This window comes from Clinocottus analis, unplaced genomic scaffold (assembly GCF_023055335.1).
Source record: "Clinocottus analis isolate CAN_PGR_092001 unplaced genomic scaffold, fCliAna1.0.p SCAF_27, whole genome shotgun sequence".
In the NCBI taxonomy this organism is placed as follows: domain Eukaryota; kingdom Metazoa; phylum Chordata; class Actinopteri; order Perciformes; family Cottidae; genus Clinocottus; species Clinocottus analis.
Window position 1 is genome coordinate 441335 of NW_027176009.1, and position 24157 is coordinate 465491.

The 24157-nt window shown below is 42.2% G+C and overlaps 1 protein-coding gene and 1 pseudogene across 2 annotated transcripts; one reads left to right on the forward strand and one right to left on the reverse strand.

The window, feature by feature from the left end:
* Positions 1-1229: 1229 nt before the first annotated feature.
* Positions 1230-16081, forward strand: LOC137795237 (phosphoribosyl pyrophosphate synthase-associated protein 1-like). Of its 2 annotated transcripts, XM_068592591.1 has the most exons (11): positions 1230-1833; positions 5041-5093; positions 5232-5298; positions 7375-7547; positions 9112-9227; positions 9333-9388; positions 9467-9624; positions 10899-10940; positions 13830-13900; positions 14271-14417; positions 15630-16081. In XM_068592591.1, exons 1-11 carry the CDS (start codon positions 1670-1672, stop codon positions 15786-15788), a joined length of 1206 nt encoding a protein of 401 aa, XP_068448692.1. In that variant the 5' UTR covers positions 1230-1669; the 3' UTR covers positions 15789-16081. The 2 variants fall into 2 exon arrangements, with proteins under 2 accessions (XP_068448692.1, XP_068448693.1); XM_068592592.1 differs by lacking the exon at positions 10899-10940.
* A 2393-nt stretch (positions 16082-18474) lies between these two features.
* Positions 18475-20119, reverse strand: LOC137795173 (GTP-binding protein Rhes pseudogene; annotated as a pseudogene).
* Between the last annotated feature and the right edge of the window lie 4038 nt (positions 20120-24157).

Here is a 24157-nt window from a genome sequence, read left to right on the forward strand (position 1 = left end):
TGTCATCAGTGTTGCGTCTGAACGTTTCAGCCCGATGCCTTAAAGGTGTGAGAGCGCCGAGTTCCGTAGAGGCCAAGAGCGGTATTGCAGATATACTATAAACCGAACTAGTTCCCAACACTGTCATTAGCATATTGATTACTTGGTAAATTGAAGCCATGTTCATTTTAATACCAAGTTAATTTGTATACAGTAGACGTTTTACAGCAGTGAGAGTAGGAAGTATGTATGTCCACACAAAAGTACACTATCATCTCGATTATTCGTGGCTTTTGGAATGTCCAAAAAGTCATTTTTAAAAGCTGTATTATAAATGTTTGCATGCATGTCTGCTTATGACAAGGTAGATACAGTTAAATTACCCCAAAATTTCCAGTTAATTTCTGTTAATTCCCGTATATTCTCGTTTATTCCCGTTAATTCCCAACTTTGAATATTCCCGGAATTTTGCATCCCTAATATATATATATATATATATATATATATATATATATATATATATATATATATATATATATATATATATATATATATATATATATTATTGTTCTTTGTTTTATATATATATGTATATGTATATATATATAAAACAAAGAACAATAATTTATATATATTATTGTTCTATATATATATATATATATATATATATATATGTATATATATATACATATATATATATATATATATTATATATATATATATATATATATATATATATATATGTATATATATACATATATATATATATATTATATATATATATATATATATATATATATATATATATATATATATATATATATATATATATATATATATATATATATATATATATAGAACAATAAGGTTGTAATAGTGCATAGTATACGTCTTTCTCCATTTTAGTAACTGTAGTCGCAAAATCCAAGGATTGTTTCACCCCTCTAATTAACTGCATCTGACAGTTGGTATCATTAGTACAAAACAAACTTTCCAACAAGCACCCGACACGTTTTATTTCGGTCGTTGCGCCTTTAATTTGAGGTCACACGAATCCCACGCACTGATTGGCCAACGACATTTCTTACACGTTTACTGTTTCAATCTGGTCACCGATTGGTCCGGTTTCAAGTCACTCCCTCGCTTCATCCACCCAATGAACGTGCGCTCGTGGCGCTCTCTGCCTTGCTGCGACCGCATTGCTACAAAGTTTACTGTCGCCACATTTGAACGCTAGCAGCGGAGTTCACAAGTTATTACACTGTAGTAGCGCCCGAGTGAGGTTTTTAGTTTTTTTGAGGGAGGTCCATTTCAGTTCGTCTTTATGATAACACGAACCGGTGTTTGTGCTCTGGAGACGGGAAAGAGTCAGAGACCCGCGTAGAAACAGCGCTGAGCTTTCCATCTGCTGTCGATTTACTGGCATAACGGGGTTTTCTGTGTGTGCTTGTGTGGTGCTGGTCGTTGAGACCAGCGTCCTATGTAGAGCATGTGCGCGTGCTTGTTTTAGTTTACATGCAGTGTGGCGTTGCACAGCATCAGCAAGGTTTGGCTTTTCCTCCAGAAACATGCTTGGTGCAAGTGTAAACCACCCATAGTTTAGATCTCAGCGTATAAACGGCTGTAGAGGACGTTTTTTTTTGGGTTGGAGCTAAACACAACCAAACACTAAATTGGTTTCTTAAGCAATATGCCTATTAGGCGTGTCGGTGGTCACAGGTCTCCGTTCTCTTACTCTCATACTCCAAAGCTGTCGTACGGTTACAAGAACATGAACGTCTCAAAGAGTGGCTACCGAGTCTTTTCCGCCAACTCCTCCACCGCGTGCACCGAGCTGGCCAAGAAGATCACAGAGTAAGTTATGATGCCATTTCTGTGTGTGCGCGTGTGTGCGTGTGTGCGCGTGTGTTACCCGACATGCCCCCTGACGCTACACTGCAGGTGACTTGAAGCCAGTGGGTGTGTATTGTTTTGAATCCAGTGCTGTTTAATTGGGACACACACACACACACACACACACACACACACACACACACACACACACACACACACACACACACACACTGTACCTAGTGTGGCAATCGAGTGATAAATCTGAAGTAGCAGTAATGGCAGCACTAAAAGAGTTTTAGGCTGAGTTGCACCAAAAAGGATTAACTCTTAAACTAGGTTTAGACCAGGTGGTCTTTTATTCCAGTTGCACCAAACTTTAACCTAGTTTAACCTTAGTTTACAATTAATCCTTGGTAAATCCAACCATGAGTTAATCTCTGTTTATTTACATTTAAATCGAGATTAAAATCAAATCTGTTGCACCAGTTATTTTAAACCTAGACTAAACCTGGATTAGTAGTTATATTTAAACCACACATGGAGGAGGTTTATCACAATTGTATTGACAACATGGCTGCATATCTTCGCTGGATGGGTTTAGAGCAAAGAGTTCCTCGCAGGAAAATTAGAGATAGGTTAAACCCAATTGAATTCTATGACAACAACAAGTTTTCACAGCGGTATAGATTCACAAAGGAGTCTGTGATGAATCTCAATGGGAAGGTTGGACCCGCAATCAAGCATGGAAGTAAGAGGAATTTTGGAAAAAGATTAGATAATTTAGGGTTATTTAGTTCTGTATTTGTTAAACATACATTGTGAGTTTGTTTACATTTTGTCGTAATCTATCATGGAAAACATTGAACATAAACTAATCCTGTTTTAACTCTTGTTTAAACTAGTTGAACTAATCCAGGGTTAAAATTAAGATGTGCAACACATCTCTGATTTAAATATAAATCAGTTTAAACCTAGATTTATCAACCCTGAATTAACTCTAAACCAGGATGAATTTAATCCTTGTTGGTGCAACCCAGCCTAATGACTCATTCCTACATGGGCGCTGCTGTTTTCATTTTGCAAAACAGTTGCGTTGTCTACACTTCTTTGTCCAACCCCTTGCATGCATCATGCTTTAGTCTCATCACGTGCTATTTCAAGTAACAACAACTTGAAACCGGTTTCAGCATCAACACATGATCAGTTAGTGTGCACAGTTTTCACTTGATGTAAAGAGAACTTGCGATGTAACCATCTTTTTTATAAAGTGATGTCCTTAAATAGCCTCATTGCTATTTCAGTGGCCTTGGAATAATCAGTCTGAAAATTTCTTTCCATTCATGTAATCTAACTTAAGCACATTGAATGTTTGCATGAAAAAACTTCAAATATTTCCCCCCTTTTAATCACTATTCCCCTTTCTTGTATCATCCCAGATTACCACTAACAGCAATATAGTGAAGATAAAAGATTTTTTTCCTTTTGGATTGTGTCCAATGTGTTTTTTCTTGGTGTGGAGAACAGGCACGCTGTGCAGATGCTGCTCTGTCAGGGAGTAGAGCAGAACAGGGATAATGCCCTCTGGACGCTGCTTGTGGCAGCCAAGCATCTTTTCTTATAGAGGCAATTATTCTCGTGGTGTTTTTTACAAACCTGGAAGGATGTATCTAAATGATGTGAAATTCAAAACAGAGCAAGTGAACCCCTTTTTTTGCTGCTGGTCTTTCGACATGTAGCTGCAGGGTAAACACAGATGTCAATGATGGTGTTTAATTATGGCCATGTCTCATTTGAATATCTGGGGCCCTTGTCTTTTTGCATTGTTACTCGCTGCAATTAATTTTGATCAATTACACCTGCGTTTGCCCTGCTTCGACGTTCCGAAATGGCTGCTTTGAAAAGGGCGTCTCCGTTTTTATTGCTACTAAGAACACCGACCCAGATCTCTGCACGAAAATCTTCTCTTGTTGGCCTACTGTAATCGGGCAGCAGCCATGTTTTTTTTTTCTCCCTGCAGGCTTGTCAGACAGCCAAGCCGAGGTTGCATTGCTCGCACAGAGGGAGAAAGAGCTCACAGCTCTCTCAGTTTTCACTGTTTGGCAACACGGCAGAACATTATTCGGGTGATTATGTTGCCACTCTGGAGCTTTTCTTGCAGAGCAAAGGTTAAATAACAATGCGCACACAGAAAATGTGAACGAATATTCACTCTCAGGTACATGTGGTGACTGTGCAGTGTGTAAATACTCCTCACAAAATCAAGACATCCTTACATTCAAGACCCTGTAATTCCCTCAGGGGAATGACTAATTTAATGCAATGCATACGAGAATACTTTAAGGGCATTCTCTGACTGCTCTTTCTATTTATCTGCTTAATTGCCCCACAGTATATAGAAAATTGGAATAGGGTTGATGTATGTAGTATACGAGGCTGCGGAGGCAGAGAGGCAGGATCCCTACTGTCAAGGCCTCATTCATCTGCAGTGTGCTTTTAAACTTCCATCAAGTTATTTCTTTATCGTGACTTGGCACTGTTTAGGTTTTTATAATCACCAAAGTTTGCGCCTGAGGCACAACTGTGTTCATGAAGCCTGGGCTTGTTCAGCACTGAAAATTAAGATAAACTCGGTCAATGTTTGTGCCAAGTGTTTTCATTATCTTCTTGAAGCCGGTAAGAGATTTACAGTCGTATTGCGTTACCAACCTGAATGTAACGCAACCTTAAATACATCGGATACTTTCATGGCTGCCGCATTTTCTCCAAATCACTCTTAAATGGCTCATTAGTCTGCCAATTTCTATTTATTTTTTTAGAAATGTATTGTTTGGTCAATTAAATGTCCAAAAGAAGTCTTTCTCCAAGTTGATGTCTTCAAATGTCTTTTTTTTTTGTTCAACATGAAGCTCCAATATGCAATAATAAGAAACACAGCGGTCACTGCCTTTGCTGGAAAACTAGTTTACCAAAATAGTTGTGCGTTATTTTTCTATTAATTACTAATTAATTATTAATTAATTAATTACTTAAGTAATTAATTACTTAAAATATGACTGGTTGTCATAATGATCTTTTTTTCTTCTTCTTCGAGTATTATGTCTCTTGTGTTCTGGTTGATTCATTAAGCTGCCTGTCACAATAGTAAAAACTAATGGATGAGTAGACACAAGAACATTTGAATGAGTGTGTGTGTAGTTTACACCCTGTGGCCTGTCTTTGCTTTCCCAGACGCTTGGGCGTGGAGTTGGGCAAGTCGTTGGTTTATCAAGAGTCAAATGGGGGTAAGCCGGAAAAATATCACATTCCACAGTCAACGTCTTTAGATTAATGAGTTTGTCGTCTCTCTTGACTTTACACTTAAACCCACAATGTGTGTTTGTTTTTTTTGGGGGGGGGTTTCTGTCTTTTTTCATTTTCAGAGACTCGAGTGGACGTAAAAGAGTCCGTCCGTGGACAAGACATCTTCATCATTCAGACCATTCCCAGGTTAGAGCCGTCTCTTGATACCTTAATGATCCGTGTCAACAAAAAATCATATTGTTGTGTTCATACAATGAATCCTCCTTGAATGGTCAACTATCTCTGAACTCCACTGAGCTTTTTAGCATCTTCTCCAGCCCATATGTTGAATATTTGGTCAGCTCTTATCAGCCTCGTTTCCAGCAGCAGCAGACTTTGCCTGGCATAAAATAACAGGCTGACAAAATTTCACAACAGAGGAAAAGTGAACGTCTAGCAAGCTAAAGACCCAGATATTTTTCTTGGGAGTTGGTTAACTAGGACAACGGTCAGCATCTCTTGACCTGAATTGTTTGAGTCACTTCCCTCTGGCAGGATGCTGATGTCCATCAGGACCAAGAACTCACGCCACACTAACAGTTTTTTGCTCATGGACAGAGCGAGGGTCCCCCACTGACTGACTATCACCCCCAGACAGTCCTACCGTTCACTCCCCTGCACATCCCTCCACGCCCCATATTTAAATACACTTTGCCACTTTACCTTATACTTGTCACTTTCACATAATCGCTCCATTCCGTGCACTTTATTTAAATTTAATCTTAACTTGAATTTTTTGAACGTTCATTTGTATATTACATAGTTACAATTGTAAATACTCAGTAGATCCAATTGTAAACATTCACGCTCCCTTTTTATTGCACATTGTTTTATATATATATTGTTAAATGTTCAAATGTTAAATGTCGTGCACCTTCCACCAGGACACATTCTTTGTATGTATAAACATACTTGGTAGGGATGTCACGAGAACCGATACTTACGGTACCTTTCGATACTAAAATATCAAAATGCAGATGATGCCTTTTTTTTTTGCGCCTCTTTTGGAACTGATGTGGGCAGTATACGCTTCAGTGTCGACGCTTACATTCAGAAAACAAAGATGGCAACTGCGGCTGCAGCGATCGTTACGCATGCTGACACCGTCGCGGCTACGGCGTAGCCTTTGCATGGTTCAACCCATGCAGAGGCTACCTCTGCATGGGTTGAACCACGCGAGGAAGTTCATATATTCAATGTGTATTTTACTCCCAAACTCTGTACCCCCCAGTTCTACGTGGTTAGAGCAAAAATGGAAGTCAAATAGCGTTATATTTTGACTTAATTTATGATTGTATTCGCATGACTAAGAGCCTGTGACAAAATAGTGTTTGCAAAATCTCTCTGCCATCAACATTTCAGCAACTATGCCAGAAAACAATCCTAATAACTGTGCAATCAATTGAAACGAGTCAAAGCATTTTCTACTTCATATACTCTCTTTGACTCAAGTTTTTTTGTTTTTGTTATTGTGCATTCAAGATTCCTACAGCATCCATTTGCCCGCTAGGTTCAAATGTAGTTTACCTTTGCGTCACACTTACTATGGCCCTTTTCACTTGTGCCAGGGGAGCCCTCTGCTTGTCCTTGTAAATGAGTTATCTGAAAGATAACCAGAGGCCACAGGAGAGGACATCACATTGTGAGATCTCTGGTTTCAAGAACTGCCGAGGCCAACGTGGCGACATCACTGTCTCCTGTTACACCAGCAGCTCTTCACCTTTCTGAAGTGGTGAAACTATCCTCCGCATTAACATGGCAGACACAGATTAAGTTTAAAAATTTCCCATGAGCAAGTATTTTCTTACCTTCATGTGTTTTTTTTTTCTTCTTCCTGAAAAACATTAGAATTAGGTCATGTTAAGCAATGGAGTTAAGACGGTGTTTATTTTGTTCCAACCTTAATCGTATGACAGCAGCCAGTAACTTCCAAGGTTATTTTTGGCTTGGGGATCAGTGGAAAGGCCGGTTAAGGTGGAGTCTAATAGCAGGGCGTGTGATAACACTGGAAATGAAAACAGGTTTGATAATCCCAGACAGTTACTTTTATAGACCGCGTTTTATTGGATGATATCTAGGTTAACAAGCATTAAGCCACTGACTTATCAATGGCCATTGACACATTCTTCTATGTTTGGATTGCCATCGTCTCAGACCAATTACGTACCAGCTTAATGCCTTTTGTGAGTTGTGAAATCTAATGTTGTTCAATGTGTTTCTCAGAGATGTCAACACGGCCATCATGGAGCTTCTGATCATGGCCTACGCCCTGAAGACATCCTGTGCCAAGAACATCATCGGGGTCATTCCCTACTTTCCTTACAGCAAGCAGTGCAAGATGAGAAAGAGAGGCTCCATTGTCTGCAAGCTGCTGGCAGCCATGTTGGCTAAAGCCGGTATGGACTGTTTTGTTATTTCCTCCAACCATTATGTAGGTAAACCTTTTGCCACTGATTAAAGTCAGGAAAACACACCTGAATCACATCGTCCTCTCACGTTACGGCTATTATTATTATTAGAAAAATTATGTGGGCGTGATGACTCGTAACACCAAGTCGGACGTGTGGAATGTTCCAGTTGGGTCTGTTGGTGTTGATGAGCAGATATAATCTTATATCTTTAGATTTGTAACCAGTTTGTGCAAGCTTTTGGCTGCCGTCCACAATTGTTTTGGCACAAAAACACGCGACAACATTTTGGCGGGATTTTCAAGGTCATCGACCACCCGTCTTTACTTTCTTTTTGATGTGTGTGTGTGTATTTCCCTCGGATGTAAGTTTAAGTTCTTTTCCCCCGACTGGCATGTGTTGGTGGGAACAATCTTTCTGCGTGGTACTCTGGGTTCAGCTGGTCTTCAGGCTTAAAGGAGCCCCTTAGACCAGTGGTTCTCAACCGGTCTGGCTCCGGGACCCACCATCACCCTTAATGACAAGCTGACAAGCCGTGACCCAAATCGAGGAACATCCTCAACATCTTCAATGTATTTCATGAAAAGATGGTGCAGTTTGAACCTGAGACAGTATGGAGACAGTAGTGTTACATGCTTTGTGTGTGTGTGTGTGTGTGTGTGTGTGTGTGTGTGTGTGTGTGTGTGTGTGTGTGTGTGTGTGTGTGTGTGTAGTGGTGTTGAAGGTGCATAACAAAACAATAAGAGGTAACAGAACCTAAACTAACTTTGCGGCACAGTCACATGGGAATAAAAAACAATATCAGTATACTCCTTCTAAAGGATTTACATGTTGGTGCCATGCTGTTGAATCACTCTCAAAAACTTGGTATCAGGCCACACAGAAAAAATGGAGAAACAAAAAAAAAATACAAGGCCGGTTTTGTTTTGAAAAATGACCGGATACATCCGTCTGTGCGTCTGAGCCTCTTACTCTTGACAATGTACGTTTCAAGTCTGCCAGAGTGCCGGTGTTCACGATTAAAATCGCGAAAAAGCTCTGAAAACCTGTTAGCAACATCCAAACCATGAGTGTGAATACAGATCGCGAGGAATAGTATAAAAGTCAGTGAGTGATTTTTTTTTTTTTTAAACTTGAAGTTCTAGAGTCAATTTAACGTGTAGCGTGAAGCACAGAATGTAGTCAGGGCGGCGATGTCAGAGCCACCGCCGGTAACCAAACCACGTCAGCTCACGGGGGAAATCTCCGGTAGCCCCCTGGTTTATCCCAACCTGCTGCTGAAAACATGGAGGGACGACCCGGCGAAGAAAACAACACTGCACTCCATAAAAGCCCCTTCAAAATAAAACCACAGGATAAAAAAAAGAATTAATTCAATTTTTTTTTCAATTTCCTTTTTTTTTTTCAAGCAAAGGCCCGCGACCCATTAAAACGGGTCAGCGACCCACCAGTTGAGAACCACTTCCTTAGAGCACTAATCAGTCTGCAGGTTATGGTTGGGCCATATTACGATGCTCCTGCTTACAATGCACGCATATCTTTGGAACTTCAGGACTCACACACATCATCACCATGGACCTCCATCAAAAAGAAATCCAGGGCTTCTTCAGCTTTCCTGTTGACAACCTGAGAGCTTCCCCCTTCCTCATCCAGTACATCCAGGAAGAGGTGAGGCAGTGTGACACCGGACACAAGCACAGAGTCACAGCAGTGATTGTGTCCAGCTGGACATCAGAAAATGAGTTTAGCTAATATTGTATTATGTTTTCTTAGATCCCAGACTACAGGAATGCTATAATTGTTGCAAAGTCTCCTTCAGCTGCCAAGAGGTAACTTAAGTTCTCTCATCTCAACACTTTGTCTTTGTAGAAGTTGTCTTTTATTTTTTTGCCCACATTTTGTCTCAGAGCCCAGTCCTACGCTGAGAGGCTGCGACTCGGGTTGGCAGTGATGCACGGGGAGGCCCATCAATCAGAGCTGGACATGGTGGATGGACGACAATCTCCCCCGTTCTCTCCCCCCACTACTCGCACCACCCAAGGACACACCGGCCTTGAGCTGCCATGTAAGACACCTGACACAGCTCCATGACTGATTCTGTATGGAAACAAAGTTGCTCTACATGTTCCTCTGAGCCTGCTCTGCTTGGCCTGCTGCCTGGTGAAAACGCCAACAATGTGCCGTGGGTGTTTCCTCATACCTTTTGTCTTTTTTTATTGTTCCACGCTTGGCCAAGAGAGCTCCTTTGTTCAACAGCAGTGGCAGTGACAGGGAGAACCTCCCAGTCGCTCATCATTAATCTTTCACCGGCAGTTTAATGATGAGTGCAAGTTGTGAAGTGTTTTCTGGTCAAAACATTTTTTTGTTCATTTATAACGGGGGTTATGTGTGCAGCCATGAACGGGAGCGTAACTGCATTATCCGCGGGGATCCTATTAATTGTTAATGAAGTGTTGCCACTGCAGACAGGAAACTTTCCTTCCTCCGGCTTCTTGGCCAAATAAAGAGAAACTGTAACTCCTGACCAGTTCTGCTCGTTTGTTGGGTGACGTGGAGAGCGACAGGTCCAACAGGGGAGATTAGAGCGCTCGGGTTTCGAGCCGTGTGTTTATCGGACTGTGAGAAGCGCCGGGTGCCAAGGCACATTGAAGTGTGTGTGTGTGTGTGTGTGTGTGTGTGTGTGTGTGTGTGTGTGTGTGTGTGTGTGTGTGTGTGTGTGGCCACAGAAATCACAGCTCCTGGATTAGTTAATCAAAGATGCTTTAGGGAACTTTTTTTGATTGTTGTATATTTGTGTGATCCAAATGACTAGATGCAGGGCTGCTGAAAATCGGCAGTGTAATGCCCCCGCTGACCCTGCAGTAACACATGCACACATGCACACGCATGTTTCAGGTCAGCGCTGCCCCAGGCGTCGTCATAGCCGGCTGTGAAATACTGCAGGCAGTGACTGACATTACCCCCTTTTTTTTTATAACTCCTCCGAATTTATTTCCTTTCCTCTTTTCAGCCGAAATCATCCCCTCGACTCAGAAATGTGTTTTTAAGCCTCTTTCTCTTCCCCAGCAGTAGCTGAGCAGAGTCACACACACATACCAGCGCTCTCTTTCATTCACTTTCTTTCCCTCTTCACACACACACTGATTACATGAAAGGTACATTTATGGCACAGAGGCTGATTAACCTCCAAACACAGCTGCTCGTCCTCTGCAAACAGATGTAAGCGTTTTGTATTGGTCGCGTATGTGCTCTGTAATGGTTTGACCACTGTCTAATTGTGTGATAACATTTCTCCACCATCCTCTTATCTCTTCTCCCCCCTCTCTCTCCCTCACGCAGGCGGCAGACATCATGCTCCATTTCCTGGCATAGAGCTCCCAAGTATGATCGTAACGCTTGAATCCATTTCGCGCTGCCTTTTGACGCCTCCCTGCATGGAATGACTGAATGAGTTACTGAGGGCTTCCACTTCACATCTGACCGTTTTTAATAATCATGAACACTTGTGTGATCAAGTTTCGGCGGCGATGGAGGATTAGGCCATTGTCACGCTGCTGACTTTGTTGCAGCGAAAACAAGTTGCAGCACGTCATCGTCCCATTTTAATCGGCTGCCAGAAAACCGATTTGTGCTGCACGTAGACTCTAAATATTGTATACCAGGATCTTAGCGTTTTACTGCACTGCGAATTTAGATTAACAAAAGTCATACTGACTGATGTAAGGTGTTTCACACACTGACCCGAGCTTACTGCTGAGGTTTTAAATCTACACATCATCCGTTCAACGATAGCAATACATGGGGTACGGTAGGGCTGTGCTCAAAATTCATATCACGGTGTTTAGTAAGATTCTGACTAAGTCGGCCAGCTACACAATAGTGTAGTCAGCTAGCCGTGATAAGCCAGCGCGGGAAGCACACAGGTTCATGTTGAAAGCGCAGCAGGATACTTATGTGTCAGGGTTTAAACTTTTTAGTTGTGTATTTAACTTTATAACAACAATTCATAACTCAGAACTAACGCTCTTTAAAAGGGTTGAACACGACAACACTTTGTGACACAAATCGTTTGTAAATTGTACATTTCTAAAAGTCAAATTGCATGCTGGTCATAGCTCTCGTACAAAAAAAACCCAGGAAGAGTACATATTACTGTATTGGTAAAAGACCTGTGGTTTGAAAGTTAAATTCAAATATTAAGTTATAAATCTTAACCTTTCCCTCCGTCAAACTGACGTAACGTTACTGTGAATAAATAATAAACTAATAAAGATTGTCATTAGATCCTCATAACATCTTCGGAGAAACTGGAGCCAGCGACTTATTTAAAATATCCTGCCGAGTTCAGGTCCCTCTCAGCCGGCGGCAGAGGGCGGTGACGTGGCTGCCCGGCTCATCCTCCCGCAAGCAGAACTTCAAACTGTCGGTAACTCTTTAAGTCGGCTGATTCTTGACAAACCGACCACAGAATTGAACCTTAAGCAACTAATTTCTTGCCAGAAAACATCTTAAAATTACATTTTGTGACTCAACAACAGAAGTATTCAGAGACTGTCAACTTTATGTTTGGATTTCTCCTCCGCTATTGTTCCCCGTTAGCTGTTGCCAAAATGCATTCTGGGACACACAAACAGCTGTTCGGTGCCCGTCAAATTTGAATTTCCCAGCATGCAATTTGGCTGTATAATTTTGCAGCATGACTCAACTTAAAAACCCTGCCAGGTAACTAGCTCTGCTGCGCACTCAGTGTTGAACTGTGAAATGTTAAATATCCTTCTTTGCGCAGAGCAACAACTCATGATGTAGCTGTGCACCGATATGACAGTATGTGAAAAATTCATACCGCACGGGATACTGGAAGCGGTACACCGCACAGCCCTAGGGTGCAGTCACAATTTGTGTTTTTGATTGGACTCATCATGCGAGTTTACCTCTGAGTCAAACGGGACCTTCTACAAGGACATTAAACTGGATTGGGGAAGTGAAACACGGCCACTTTGAGCTTTAACAGCCTACACGCAGCTTTCTTTCGGTAACCCACAGTGTCTTTCTGTTATAATTTTTTTGTAATGGAAAATACTTGAGTCATCAGATGAAAATTGCTTTCACCTAAGTGGTGAGGCTAATTGTTGGAAGCCCTCATTTTCATATCCTTTTTTTCAGGGGAAATTCCGACTTATTACTGTAATGAGAAACTGACATGGAGGATATGACTTATGTTCTCTTAGTGTGTAATCCTCAGGCTGCCCAATATCTCAAATATATCTGAAAATTCCCAGCGGAGACATGAACCAGTACGTCATTGAATAGCATTGTGTTTAATGAAACAATCTACTCGATATAGCTTATGGAGTTGCAAATAACTCGGCACGCTGATGATTGTGAACTGGAGTTTTGAATTGCTTAAATTGAACCTCACGTTAAGTGATGATATCCCTGCCTGATGATTTCTTCCGTTTTGGCCTCTTTCCACATCTGCTTTGAGTTGAAGGCTCAAACTGCTTGATTCAAGTTTCTTGGCTTCCTCTTCAAATCTGTACCCATTCGAAAAGTTTTGAATTTGAGTTGTTGTTTTTTTAACAGATGCCTTGCTGGATGGTCTTGTGGTGGATTTGGGAAGTGACCTATAAACGTGTTTTTTGACATGTTCGGTGCCCCGTTGGGACCCTACAAGTCGTTTGTGGTGGGTTTTATACCTGGATTGATTATTACTTGAAATCCCAAATCTGAATAAATTCCTCAAGTTATTTTTAAAATGCCAGTCTGGGTGGAGAGAATTCAAATTAGGGGCCTTGACGTAAGCGTCAAGGTCAATTATGTTTGGAACATCCCAAAAAAAAATCTGAAGAAAAAGGTGTTTGACTAGATTACAAATAATAATCTATCCTGCTCTGTGGTTCCTAAACGATGCTTTGTGCTCTACAGCCACTTGCCCATCTCCCGCTAAACTAAAAGCATCCACATGCAGTTGCACCATGTAAACCCATCAAGTCTCGGTCTGGATTTCATCCAAATTTCTCCCACAGATGATTTGGTGTCGGTAGTCTGCGATAGCCTGCAGTTATTGGATCGGTGCCGCGGTGGAAGCTTGCTGGGGTAGAACTGTCTTGCATGTGACGTTTGCAGGTTTTTAACTCGGTCCCTCCGCACCATAGCCACCCCCTAAGTTTACCTCACACCGAGAATCCGTTCCCCAATGGGGTCGGAGGACGGAGCCCTCCATCTTCTTTTAGGAAATAAACATTCTCTCACCTCATCTGTGTCTTTCAGTAATGATGGCAAAGGAGAAGCCCCCGATCACTGTCGTTGGAGATGTAGGCGGCAGGATCGCCATCATTGTTGTAAGAGCGCAAACTTTTATGTGACTTAAAAGTATTTAATAATTCATTCCTCCTTTTTTTTTTAAACAGAGGAACATTTGAATGGGAGCGATGCAGTGTGAGGAATTGTTCTATTTTTTTGGAAATTGTTGTTAATTATGCAGGTTTGTTTTGAAAGATTGTTTTGCAGTTTGTGGCATTTCTTCTGCGAGTTCATTGCAGATGTCTGACAAGTGTAGTATTTGTGGTGACTTTTTCTTCTTCTTTTTTGCACTTACTCAGTTTCATTTTAGTCATGCCACCTGCCTAAACAAGTCTTGGAACTGTCAGGCCCTAAATATATACATTGTCTACTCTCTTCGACGCCTAACCCCCGTTGCCACTTCCTCAGGATGACATCATCGATAATGTGGAGGACTTTGTTGCAGCAGCGGAAATCCTGAAGGAGAGGGGAGCCTACAAGATCTACATCATGGCGACACACGGCCTGCTGTCTGCAGATGCGCCAAGAATAATAGAGGAGTCTGCCATCGACGAGGTAAAGATCACGAGTGGGTCCTGTCCCAGTGAAAAATCCAATGAGTCAAACGATTGATTTGTATCGACATTCAGTAAACTCATCTAATGAATTCTGTATATTCAATGTGATCCAATCCTAAACCAGTAGTCTAGTACAAATGCACACTGTTGCCATCCTTACACCTGTAAATACTTTTCACTAGTTTGCGTATATTGATTGATCTTCTTAAAACAAAGCATGGTCACGGTTTTGTGACGTATCCCTCCATATTTATTTATGCTCCATCAGTAAGACTTCTCATACCTTGGTGGTTATCTAGTACCTTGATTGTCTCGAGGAGGTTTGAGGCGAAAGAAAAGATAACGGCCCTCGTAATGCAAACCTGATGACGGACAGCTTGAGGTCCAAGGGCTCTATCCTATTTGAGCAAATGTAATTGCACGGTAATGTAATTGTAATGTAAAACGTCACAATTACTGTAATTGTGACGTTGCCGCCATTAACAAACAGGCCTGGTCTGGCAAAGTATTTTCCCTTTTCAGATGGTAAAATGCATCCACATAGACGAATACTTTGAGCGACGACTTATTGCATGCTGGGGAATTTTTATGCATCAATTTGAGGCAGTAATATTTGTTCAACATCCTCTGTCAGTCAATCGGAGGCTAAAATGATGAAGTGACTGACATGGATGTGAACTGCAACAGGGCATAATGTATATGACGACCCATTCTGCATCTCTATCAGCGGAAGTGGCGTTAAACCATTAAATGCACTTTAAAAAAGGGCCCACACAGCGTGATATCCTCTACTTATCCCTTGGCTTTTGTTAGTTTGTGGGACTCTGTTTTCTTGAGTTCAGCCTCCCATCAAATGTATTGGTAAGATGGGAGTGTGAGGAATGGCTTTAATTATTGGGGAATCCTATGTCATGACACTGCTGTTTCAACATGAAGTAAATAACTACACAGTTGGGGGGTTGTTTCTATGCAGAGTTGTGTAATGATGTCATTTTCATGTGTTTGTAAAGTCGGCACTATTCCCAGACAACGTACCGCCTCAAGCTGCCCAACCCGTTAAACTCATGTTTAGAGTTCAATTTGTAAAGTTGTAGAAAGTCAAGTTCAGAAAAAGCCCCACAGTACGGTCGTAGTTCTGGCCTCTTTTAGTTTGAGAGTTGGAACAAAAGGCTGACACAAATGCACTAACGCTGTTGTATTGCGCCTCCAGGTGGTGGTGACCAACACTGTACCTCACGAGGTGCAGAAGCTTCAGTGTCCAAAAATCAAAACTGTGGATGTCAGTATGATCCTGGCTGAGGCCATCCGGAGGATCCACAACGGAGAGTCCATGGCGTATCTGTTCCGCAACATCGCTGTCGACGACTGAGGCGACGCACACTCACATTCCCACACAGACACACAAAGAAACCTGTTGGTCCCGTTTGTTTTGCTGATAAACATGTGAAGAGATTGGCTATATTCCCTGCATGGGACATATGAAGCGACTCAAAGTGTGCTTTATTCCACTGATGATGCACGATGGGACTGTACAAACCGTTTCACTCCACTAATACTGTATATGCTTCCCACCATCTTAAAAACATCAATGGCACAACAAAATGGATCATGTGCAGCCTCTTGGTACGCTGCAGAATTTGGCAAATAAAACAATTAATCTTGGGTGAGTACACTTCTGTCATTTTTCTACCCCGATTTTAAGACAAACGCTTCGATGTGCACGCGTGAATAACTGGGTGAATGTAGCACGGTACCACTGGGGGCAACAGTGCAGGTTTCATTTTGCATTGGATGTGTAAAGACGTTCTTTGAACTGCCTGACAGGCTTCACACCTAAATCTAAACTTTCAGAAGCGATTTCAGTCACAGCTGAGGCTGCTCGCTTCACGAAGCACAACACTTCAAACTGTAGCTGTCTGTGTCGTTTGGATGCAAATGCTCGTCATGAAGCGTGAGCCCAAGGAGCTCTGCACTGCACGAGGTGTTCTGTCGCTCCACGGTTGTTTGTGTTCCACATGCAGTACGGCGTCGGACGTTTTGATGGGATGCTGGCAGGGTTCCTTGATTTGATGACAGCAATGTGCCCTGATTTCTTTTTACTGTAAAAAAAAAAAAATCTTGCTCATCTGTGCGAAAGATGTTATCCAACACAAAAAAAGTAATTAACCTTTCCCTTCCTGGACTAGTTGGACATCAGATAAAATGTAGAGTTTGATGCACTAAAGGTGACCAATGATGGTTCTCTCTGAGGGCTTAAAGTATATAATCCGTTAGTCAACCTTTTTAAATGACATTTTGGGTCATGTTCATTTCCAAATCTAACTTCTGACTACCAATTAAAAAGACATTCATTACTACTTTCTATTCATGATTTAAACGTGTGACTTAGTCTCTCTCTGACATGAGACTGAGAGAAGAATACGAAGAGACAACACATGGGACTCATTAAGTTTATTCAGATAATAAAAAGCCTTCCTACTTTGCTGACATTTACTTACATACATACATACACACATACATACATACACACATACACACATACACACATACACACATACATACATACATACATACAATAATTAATAATCTCGCTGTGTTCTGCCCAGGACCCTGAACTTGTTCTAAACGCCTCAGAGTTGCTGTAAACCCGCTGAGGAGCTTTGACCAAGTCCAGGGGCGAAGACGTCTGATAAAATGAGTCCCAACTGTACGACTGGCTTCCCTCCTCGCAGCTAAACTCTGACCACTGAGCACTAATACAAGCAATACTAACGTATAGGTAGCGCACGTGAAACGGCTGTTTCTGAAATCCTTAAATATCCACCGGAGACACGAATTAAAGAGGAACTCCTCGCTACGAGGTGATGAATCCACACACACACACCTGCGTGACTGAAGCTTCGAGGCCGCATTCCTGTCGCAAATGAACAAGAACGCAGTGCGGAAGAGTTTAAATGTGTCCTGAAAGAGGAACTGCCCGCCAACGTTTACTCGGCCACTTCCTCAAATAAAATTAAAAAAAACAGGAAACTTGGTTCAGTCTAATCTGATGGCGTGGAGTGTGCACGTGGACCTGCGCACTTCAACCGGTTTTCTTGGAGGGGGAAACCACGCACGGCTATTTCAGGAACTGCACCACAGTCTGTTTTGCCAATTTGTTCATGAGTATCTCTGCTGAACCATTTACAATTATGATTTTGGGATGCTCAAGGGGATTTGTTTTAGCCAAACTTTGACTGCAGTCTCTCTTGAGGCAGTCAGCAGAGGCTGCACTGCCTCCTCAAGTGAGACGCGACACTTGCTTTAATATAAAGATAAAGCCTTATGAAAAGTGTTTGTGATCGTATCCTGGCTGTTTCATTAAGGCCTACTGTACATAAAGTTTGTTTTATGCTTCAGACAAGTTATCTTTGACAAACTGAGAGGCTTCAACAGTTTGTCTCCTGTCAATCCAACTCCTCCAGACCGGTGATGGATAGTAACACCGGCACACATTTCTTTTGTTATAACACTATAGAGAATATGCAGTTAAGTCTGTCTTGATGTTTGATTTATTAAAGTTAAAAACCATTTAAAACCTGAGCTATACTCAGATTTTACGAGTTTGAGTGGATGTAATGCATGTTTCTTATCAGCAGATGGCGTCAGAGATCTGATGTTTGGCTCAGGCAATAGTTTCCGCTGCACCTGTTGGTTTATTCATAACAAAGTATCTGCATTTACGGTTCTGTAATGCGTTTTAACACGTTGAATCTTCGCTCATACTTCTCCTTCAGAAATCAGTTTGTTCTGTTCTCATTGGTTTAGGATGTTAAAAAAGACAACACTAGCTTTAATTATATGTGCATTTAAGCAGGTGGCAGTCAAAATGACAGCGTCATCAATTGGTACACTGACACGGTATTTCTTAAACTACTTCAATTCTTAATAAAATGTATTTTTCATACCTCCTTTCCATAATTGTTTTCTGCACAACCTTCATAACCTATACGTTTATAAACAATTGCACACAACTAATGTCATAACTTTTATTTCTTTTATTACACAGAGCCACATTCTACTTACATCTGTCAAATAAACAACAAAAAACATTTGTCAGAATACTCAATTGTAAAAAAAAAAGTTAAACAAGAAAAACACCTTAAAACATCATTTTGAAAAGTCATTTATAAATGACAAGTGCATCCACATTTTACATTTGCACTTCACCACTTAAACAAGTAATATCACGCTCAAAATGACAAATTGGAATCGAATACAAGAAAAAAAAATGTAAACGTCTTGATGTGCTACATACATTAAATTACTAAAATAAAACCATTTACATGAGACGTACAACTTCTGCACGCAGCGCAACCGCAGCATGTTTACACACTTCCCCCTCAGTAAACAATCTGTTGGCAACAGTCCAAATCTTGGTGTCAGTGAACAATTTAATTTAACAACCTTTTTAAAAAGGTATACATTGATCTAAACACCAGCAGCATGTCACCAAATAAGCAGCAACAACATTACATTGAGTGAACGACTGAGTAATTAATGAAGCATCCCCTCCCTCTGGCAGTCTGTTCAGGTCCAGTCCTAACACCATTCCCCTCCTCAGTTTCTCTTCCTCTCAGTTTTTGAACCCTGAAGTATCCTGTGTTTGTCCAGAATCACTCATCTCTGTCACTTAGCGCCGCCGCTGACTTCAAGTCCAGGCTTTTTTATCTTCTCTTTAACCTCTTTCGCCGAGTGCTCTCGCCGCTTGTCCCTCCGGGAGACAAAACAACACTTTTCCTCCTCCCGCCTGTCACTAGGACAGGATACAGCTGTTGGTCTTGTTCATGGGCGGACGGAAGTTGGTGTCTTTTGGAAAGGTCTCCCTGCGTCTCCGCAGCGCGGGGCTGAGGCGGCTGGGCAGGTTCGCCTGCTGCAGCAGCTCCTTGAACACCTCCACCACGTTGGAGTTGTCCTTCGCCGACGTCTCCAGGTAGCTGTTGTTCCAATCCATCTCCACGGTCGACAGCACGTCCTCGTTGGACACCCGGCGCTCCTTCCCGCGGTCCAACTTGTTTCCCACCACCACGATGGGCGGGTTCTTGTCCTCCTTGATCTCCAGGATCTCATCTCGGAGGCTCTTGACGGCCTCCAGGGACTCGGGGTCATCCAGGGCGTACACCAGCGCGAAGGCGTCGCTGTTTTGGATGGAGAGCTTGCGCATGGCCGGGAAGGAGTAGCTGCCGCTGGTGTCCAGGATCTCCACACTGATCTTGACCCCACCGATGTCGTACTCCCGGCTGTGCATCTCCTCCACGGTCCGCCGGTGTTTGGCCTCGAAGGTGTCTTGGAGGAAGCGTTGGATCAGGGCCGTCTTGCCCACTCCTGCTGCCCCCAGAAAGACCAGTCGCACATGCGTCTTCTCCTTCACCTCCAGAGACATGCCGCTTTGCTTATGTGGAGCGGATGATTTTCCCGCCAAAATGAGGAAAAAGGAAATGTCCCAAAAACGATCTCCGTCGACTCACTTCCTCAGTGCTGGAAAGCTGCCACTGCAAATGACAACACCTGTCACTGAATAGCTTCCTTACAGCAGTCCCTCGAGTGAGTGAGTCTTCATCTTGAGCTTCCTTTTCTTACTTTGTTTCACTTGCTCGGGTTTCCTTTTTTTTTTTTTTATTTTAACTGGCAGTGGCTCTCAAAGCACCTCAAAGTTGCTTATCAGACGCTCCTGTGCGTCCGATCCACACAGCTGCCTTTTATGCCTGTTTTGGTGGGAGAGCGTCCATGCCCTCCTGCATCTGCAACCAATCAGCAGAGGGCAGCCTGTTGCAGCGTAACATCCAGGCAACCAATGACGATGGAGTATGTAAATCAGTGCACGCGGCCAATTCAGGAGGAGAGACAAGGCGATATGCAGGCGGAGTGTGGAGAGCATGAGGAAACAAAGACATGGAGACAGATGTCTGGAGATCCTTTCGCGATTACTCTTCTATTTAGATTGTCTTGCTGCAGAGAGTCCACAACGTCCAGAGGCGAATCCATCCTGCTCTCGTGGATGATTAATGGATTCTGTGGTTCCTCTTTCATCATCTTGAAAATAAACAAACCTTTGTGAAGCTACACTGTGTCTTACATTCTTACAGCTCTGACATCCCTTTGTATGAACATGTTTTGCATGTTCTACATTTTTTAAACGCACTAACGGCTCTGGTGGTGCCGGGACCGATGACCAGCACATGGTAAATCTATGTATTTTATATTCATGTACTTCATTTGTTGTGTGTTATGAAGGAGAACAAGCACCTCCAAAGAATGGGTTATGACAATGTGCACACCACTGTGGTCACACAGGTTTGGAGAGATAAAAGATGGCATTGCATTAAATAGATGATGTGTATTCTCATCTTATTTTCTGTTTTGAAAACACTGCACATGAGTTAATCTTTTCTATATTTCAGTACTCAGCGTGCACAATGTGAGGCGGCTCTAACGCTGTGTAGAGGAACTCATAGGCATCTTTCAGCAACAAGGCAATTCCAAAGTGCTTTACTTATAAAACATAAAGGGATTACAACACAATATAAAAGAAACCCAGGGCAGTATTGAAATGGATGATTTTAATTAAAAAAAACAAATATGATAAAATAGCAGCTAAAAATGTAATAAAAGGTTGAGGCACACACAAAGGTTTATTCCAGGTGTATGGTGCAAAGAAACTGAATAATCTGAAAGGACGGTTTACATTACCAATAATAACATTTTGAAATGAATTATTTCTAATTTCTTATTATAAAAATAAGTTCTCTGACTTTTCTCTTCACCCAACGATGAAACCAGCACCGCGCCCAGTCTGGTCGGTATGAATGTAGTTTCTCCATCAGTCTGTAGTTGTGTTCTCCAGTAGTAAAGAGGAAGCCGCTGAAACCATATGTTTTGCTTCACGCGGCGTTAATTTAGAATAATAAATACCTCTGCAGAACGTATCTGTCCTTAAGCTGTTGACATTGTATGCAGACTCTCAGGAGAGCAGCTTATAGATCAGCTCAGTATCGCATGTCTAATGCACCACTGAAACGCCTTCAGCGGTCCTCAGTGTCTAATTAGGTACGATGCATCGCCTGCAACTTCCTGACTGGGACTCCTGCCTGCCTCCAGTTTGTCAGGTTTGCCCCCTCGAGCAGTGAGCCTGACTGGTGATCTTCCTCAGGTTCCCTCGAGGAGAAGCAGACTGACTCTCACTGCCTTGTTGGGTTGGGCAACAGCGCGGAACCACGACGAGCCACCAACGCAGGCTTTTAATATGCACTGTGCGCTGTACCTGATGGGCAGTGGAGCGGAGCAAAGCACTGTGGGAATATTAGCTGTGGACTTTCCTGACCTGATGCACACACGTTGAGGAACAATGAGTGCTGCAGTCACTGCTGTGGAATTTAAAACAGAACGTCTCACTGATGACAGTTCCTGTCATATTCATATGGCAGCACAGTGATAAAGACACTTACCTAAGGAAGTATATTGTGTTGTTATGGCTGAGGGATTGTTGTGATAATCACATGTTGTGGAGGTGTTCACATGTTGTTGTTGATACACTTGAAATAAAATAAATAACGGATTATAAATACTGTATGTATGATTCATCTCTGGTGTGTGAAGGAGAGGTACCGCAAGTCCTTCCTCCCTGCTGCTGTCAGGCTGCACAACCAGCTGAGCTCGCAGTAGAGGGAGAGTTGTTTTTTTTTGCGGTGGATCCTGTGAGATCTGTGAGCTCAGCTTTTTTTTGTCTCTTCCATTTTTATTAATTCAACTTAAGTACCAGGCCAAAGCTGTACGCTGCATGTCCCGAGATCCACCTTGCACATGAAAGAATGCCACAAAACTACACAAAATACAAACTGCCTCTACAACAAAAGTCAGCACTATTGAGAGCTTGAAGTGAAATGAAAAGTGAACCCATCTGTGGCCACGACATGGATTGTCTTTATGTCTTATATCCCGGGCTTTGTATTCCTATTTACAGTCGTGCTGCCCTGTGGTGATGATTATCACCAGATGGCGTTGCCTGTTGGCCTGAAATGGATTTTCAGACGTGTGCAAATATGAAACTGGCATTGTGAGAATATTGCGACGTGGAGTAATAACTCTGACAGCAAAATGACTTTTATTGACAGGCTGTAGTTCGATACAGGAAAAGCCCTGAATATATATGAACATCCTGTCATTAATAGGCGTAGTTTTGTTGTCAGTGCCGGTTCAACAGGTTGTTTTGTCTTCGTGACACTGAATGCGCAATCGAGTGTGCTTTACACATGCAACCTCGCTCAATCCTTTTTTTTCTCCCGCTGCTTCTTGTAATTGCTCCTATCGCTTTAGTGTTGACCCCCCCAACTCCCGCCCCCGCCAAAAAAAAAAGGCATCAAAGGGGAGTAAATGGAACAAACCCCAGGAAGAGTGAGTGCAGCGCAGCACTCCTGTAGGGAATGTGCACTGCTGTCGCCCTGTCAAAATGACGCCGTGCCAACAGGATAATGATGTGGAAATGTGACAGATGCCAAATATAAATGTTGCCCTACGTCTAAATTAACCTTCTCATATCTGATCCCACACGGTTGAAGGAGGACTGCTAATGTTTTGATGCGGCTAAAAAGTGAACGTTGTAATCTAATGACGCATCAATAAAATCACACAAACAGAAGAAGAAATAAAGGCCATTTCTTCCTAGTAAAAAGTTGAATCTTGAAACTGTTCCTTAATATCTAGTAAATAGTTTTACAGGAGGCTCAGTTATTCCATAAAACAGATGGGCATTGTAGTTTACCCAAACAGGAGTAAAACGTACATTTTTGGGGGACTATATTCAGCTGCAGATTAATAGACCTTTGGTTTTCTAGTATTTGCGACAGGAGAAACATTTCCATCTCCACAGCGTCCACACCACAGAGCTCATGAGGGGGTCCTTAGGGCTCTGGCTGGTAATATTACCCGGTTGTGAAACAGCTGGTGTGCAGTAGCTCATTGCTTGAGGTGTACACGCGGTTATTCATTGTACAATATTACATTCCAATTCATGCTCATGTCATTAGCAGTCTGGGTGCTGTATTGCTGAGCAAATGTGTGGCGAACATCCCCACGAATCATATTGGTGCTGAGGAGATGCTAAGTGTAGCACTAAAATTAAACTGTAACAAACTATTTACAACATGGATTAACCAACATCTGAACGTATCTTTTGATTGTGAAACTTCTGCGGTTGCTGAGACGGAGTTTAAACGTGAGCTCTTCCTCGTCATAAACTGCATCACGTCTTATCAGAGCTAAAGCTAAAATAGTCCAAATGATGCTTGTCGGGTACGGCAACCTTCTGTCGCCACTGTGACATCTTTGGCTGTAACACTGTGTTGTAATGGTGCTTGTACTTTTTCCAAATGGCCTTCCTGTCTGGCAGCGTCGGCTCATAGGCTCACTTTGTTGAGGCAAATTGAGTTGTACATGTACAGTGGTTGAGTACATAGTGAGTGATGATACCATCTTTATGGTTGGGTTTTTGACTTTATGGCTTTTGTGGCCCGGACGTTCATTTCATGACTTCCTTAAGTGGAAACCAATCATCTATTCTTTTCCTTTTTTTTGTTTGTCACATTTTGGAAGAGAGACGGGTCATCTCAAAAGTAAAGACACACGCCCAAGGAGCTGATAAAACAAACGTCTTGGCTTCCATTGGGGATGAGGCTACTCGCTGGAGTGCAGTTCTGAATGCTG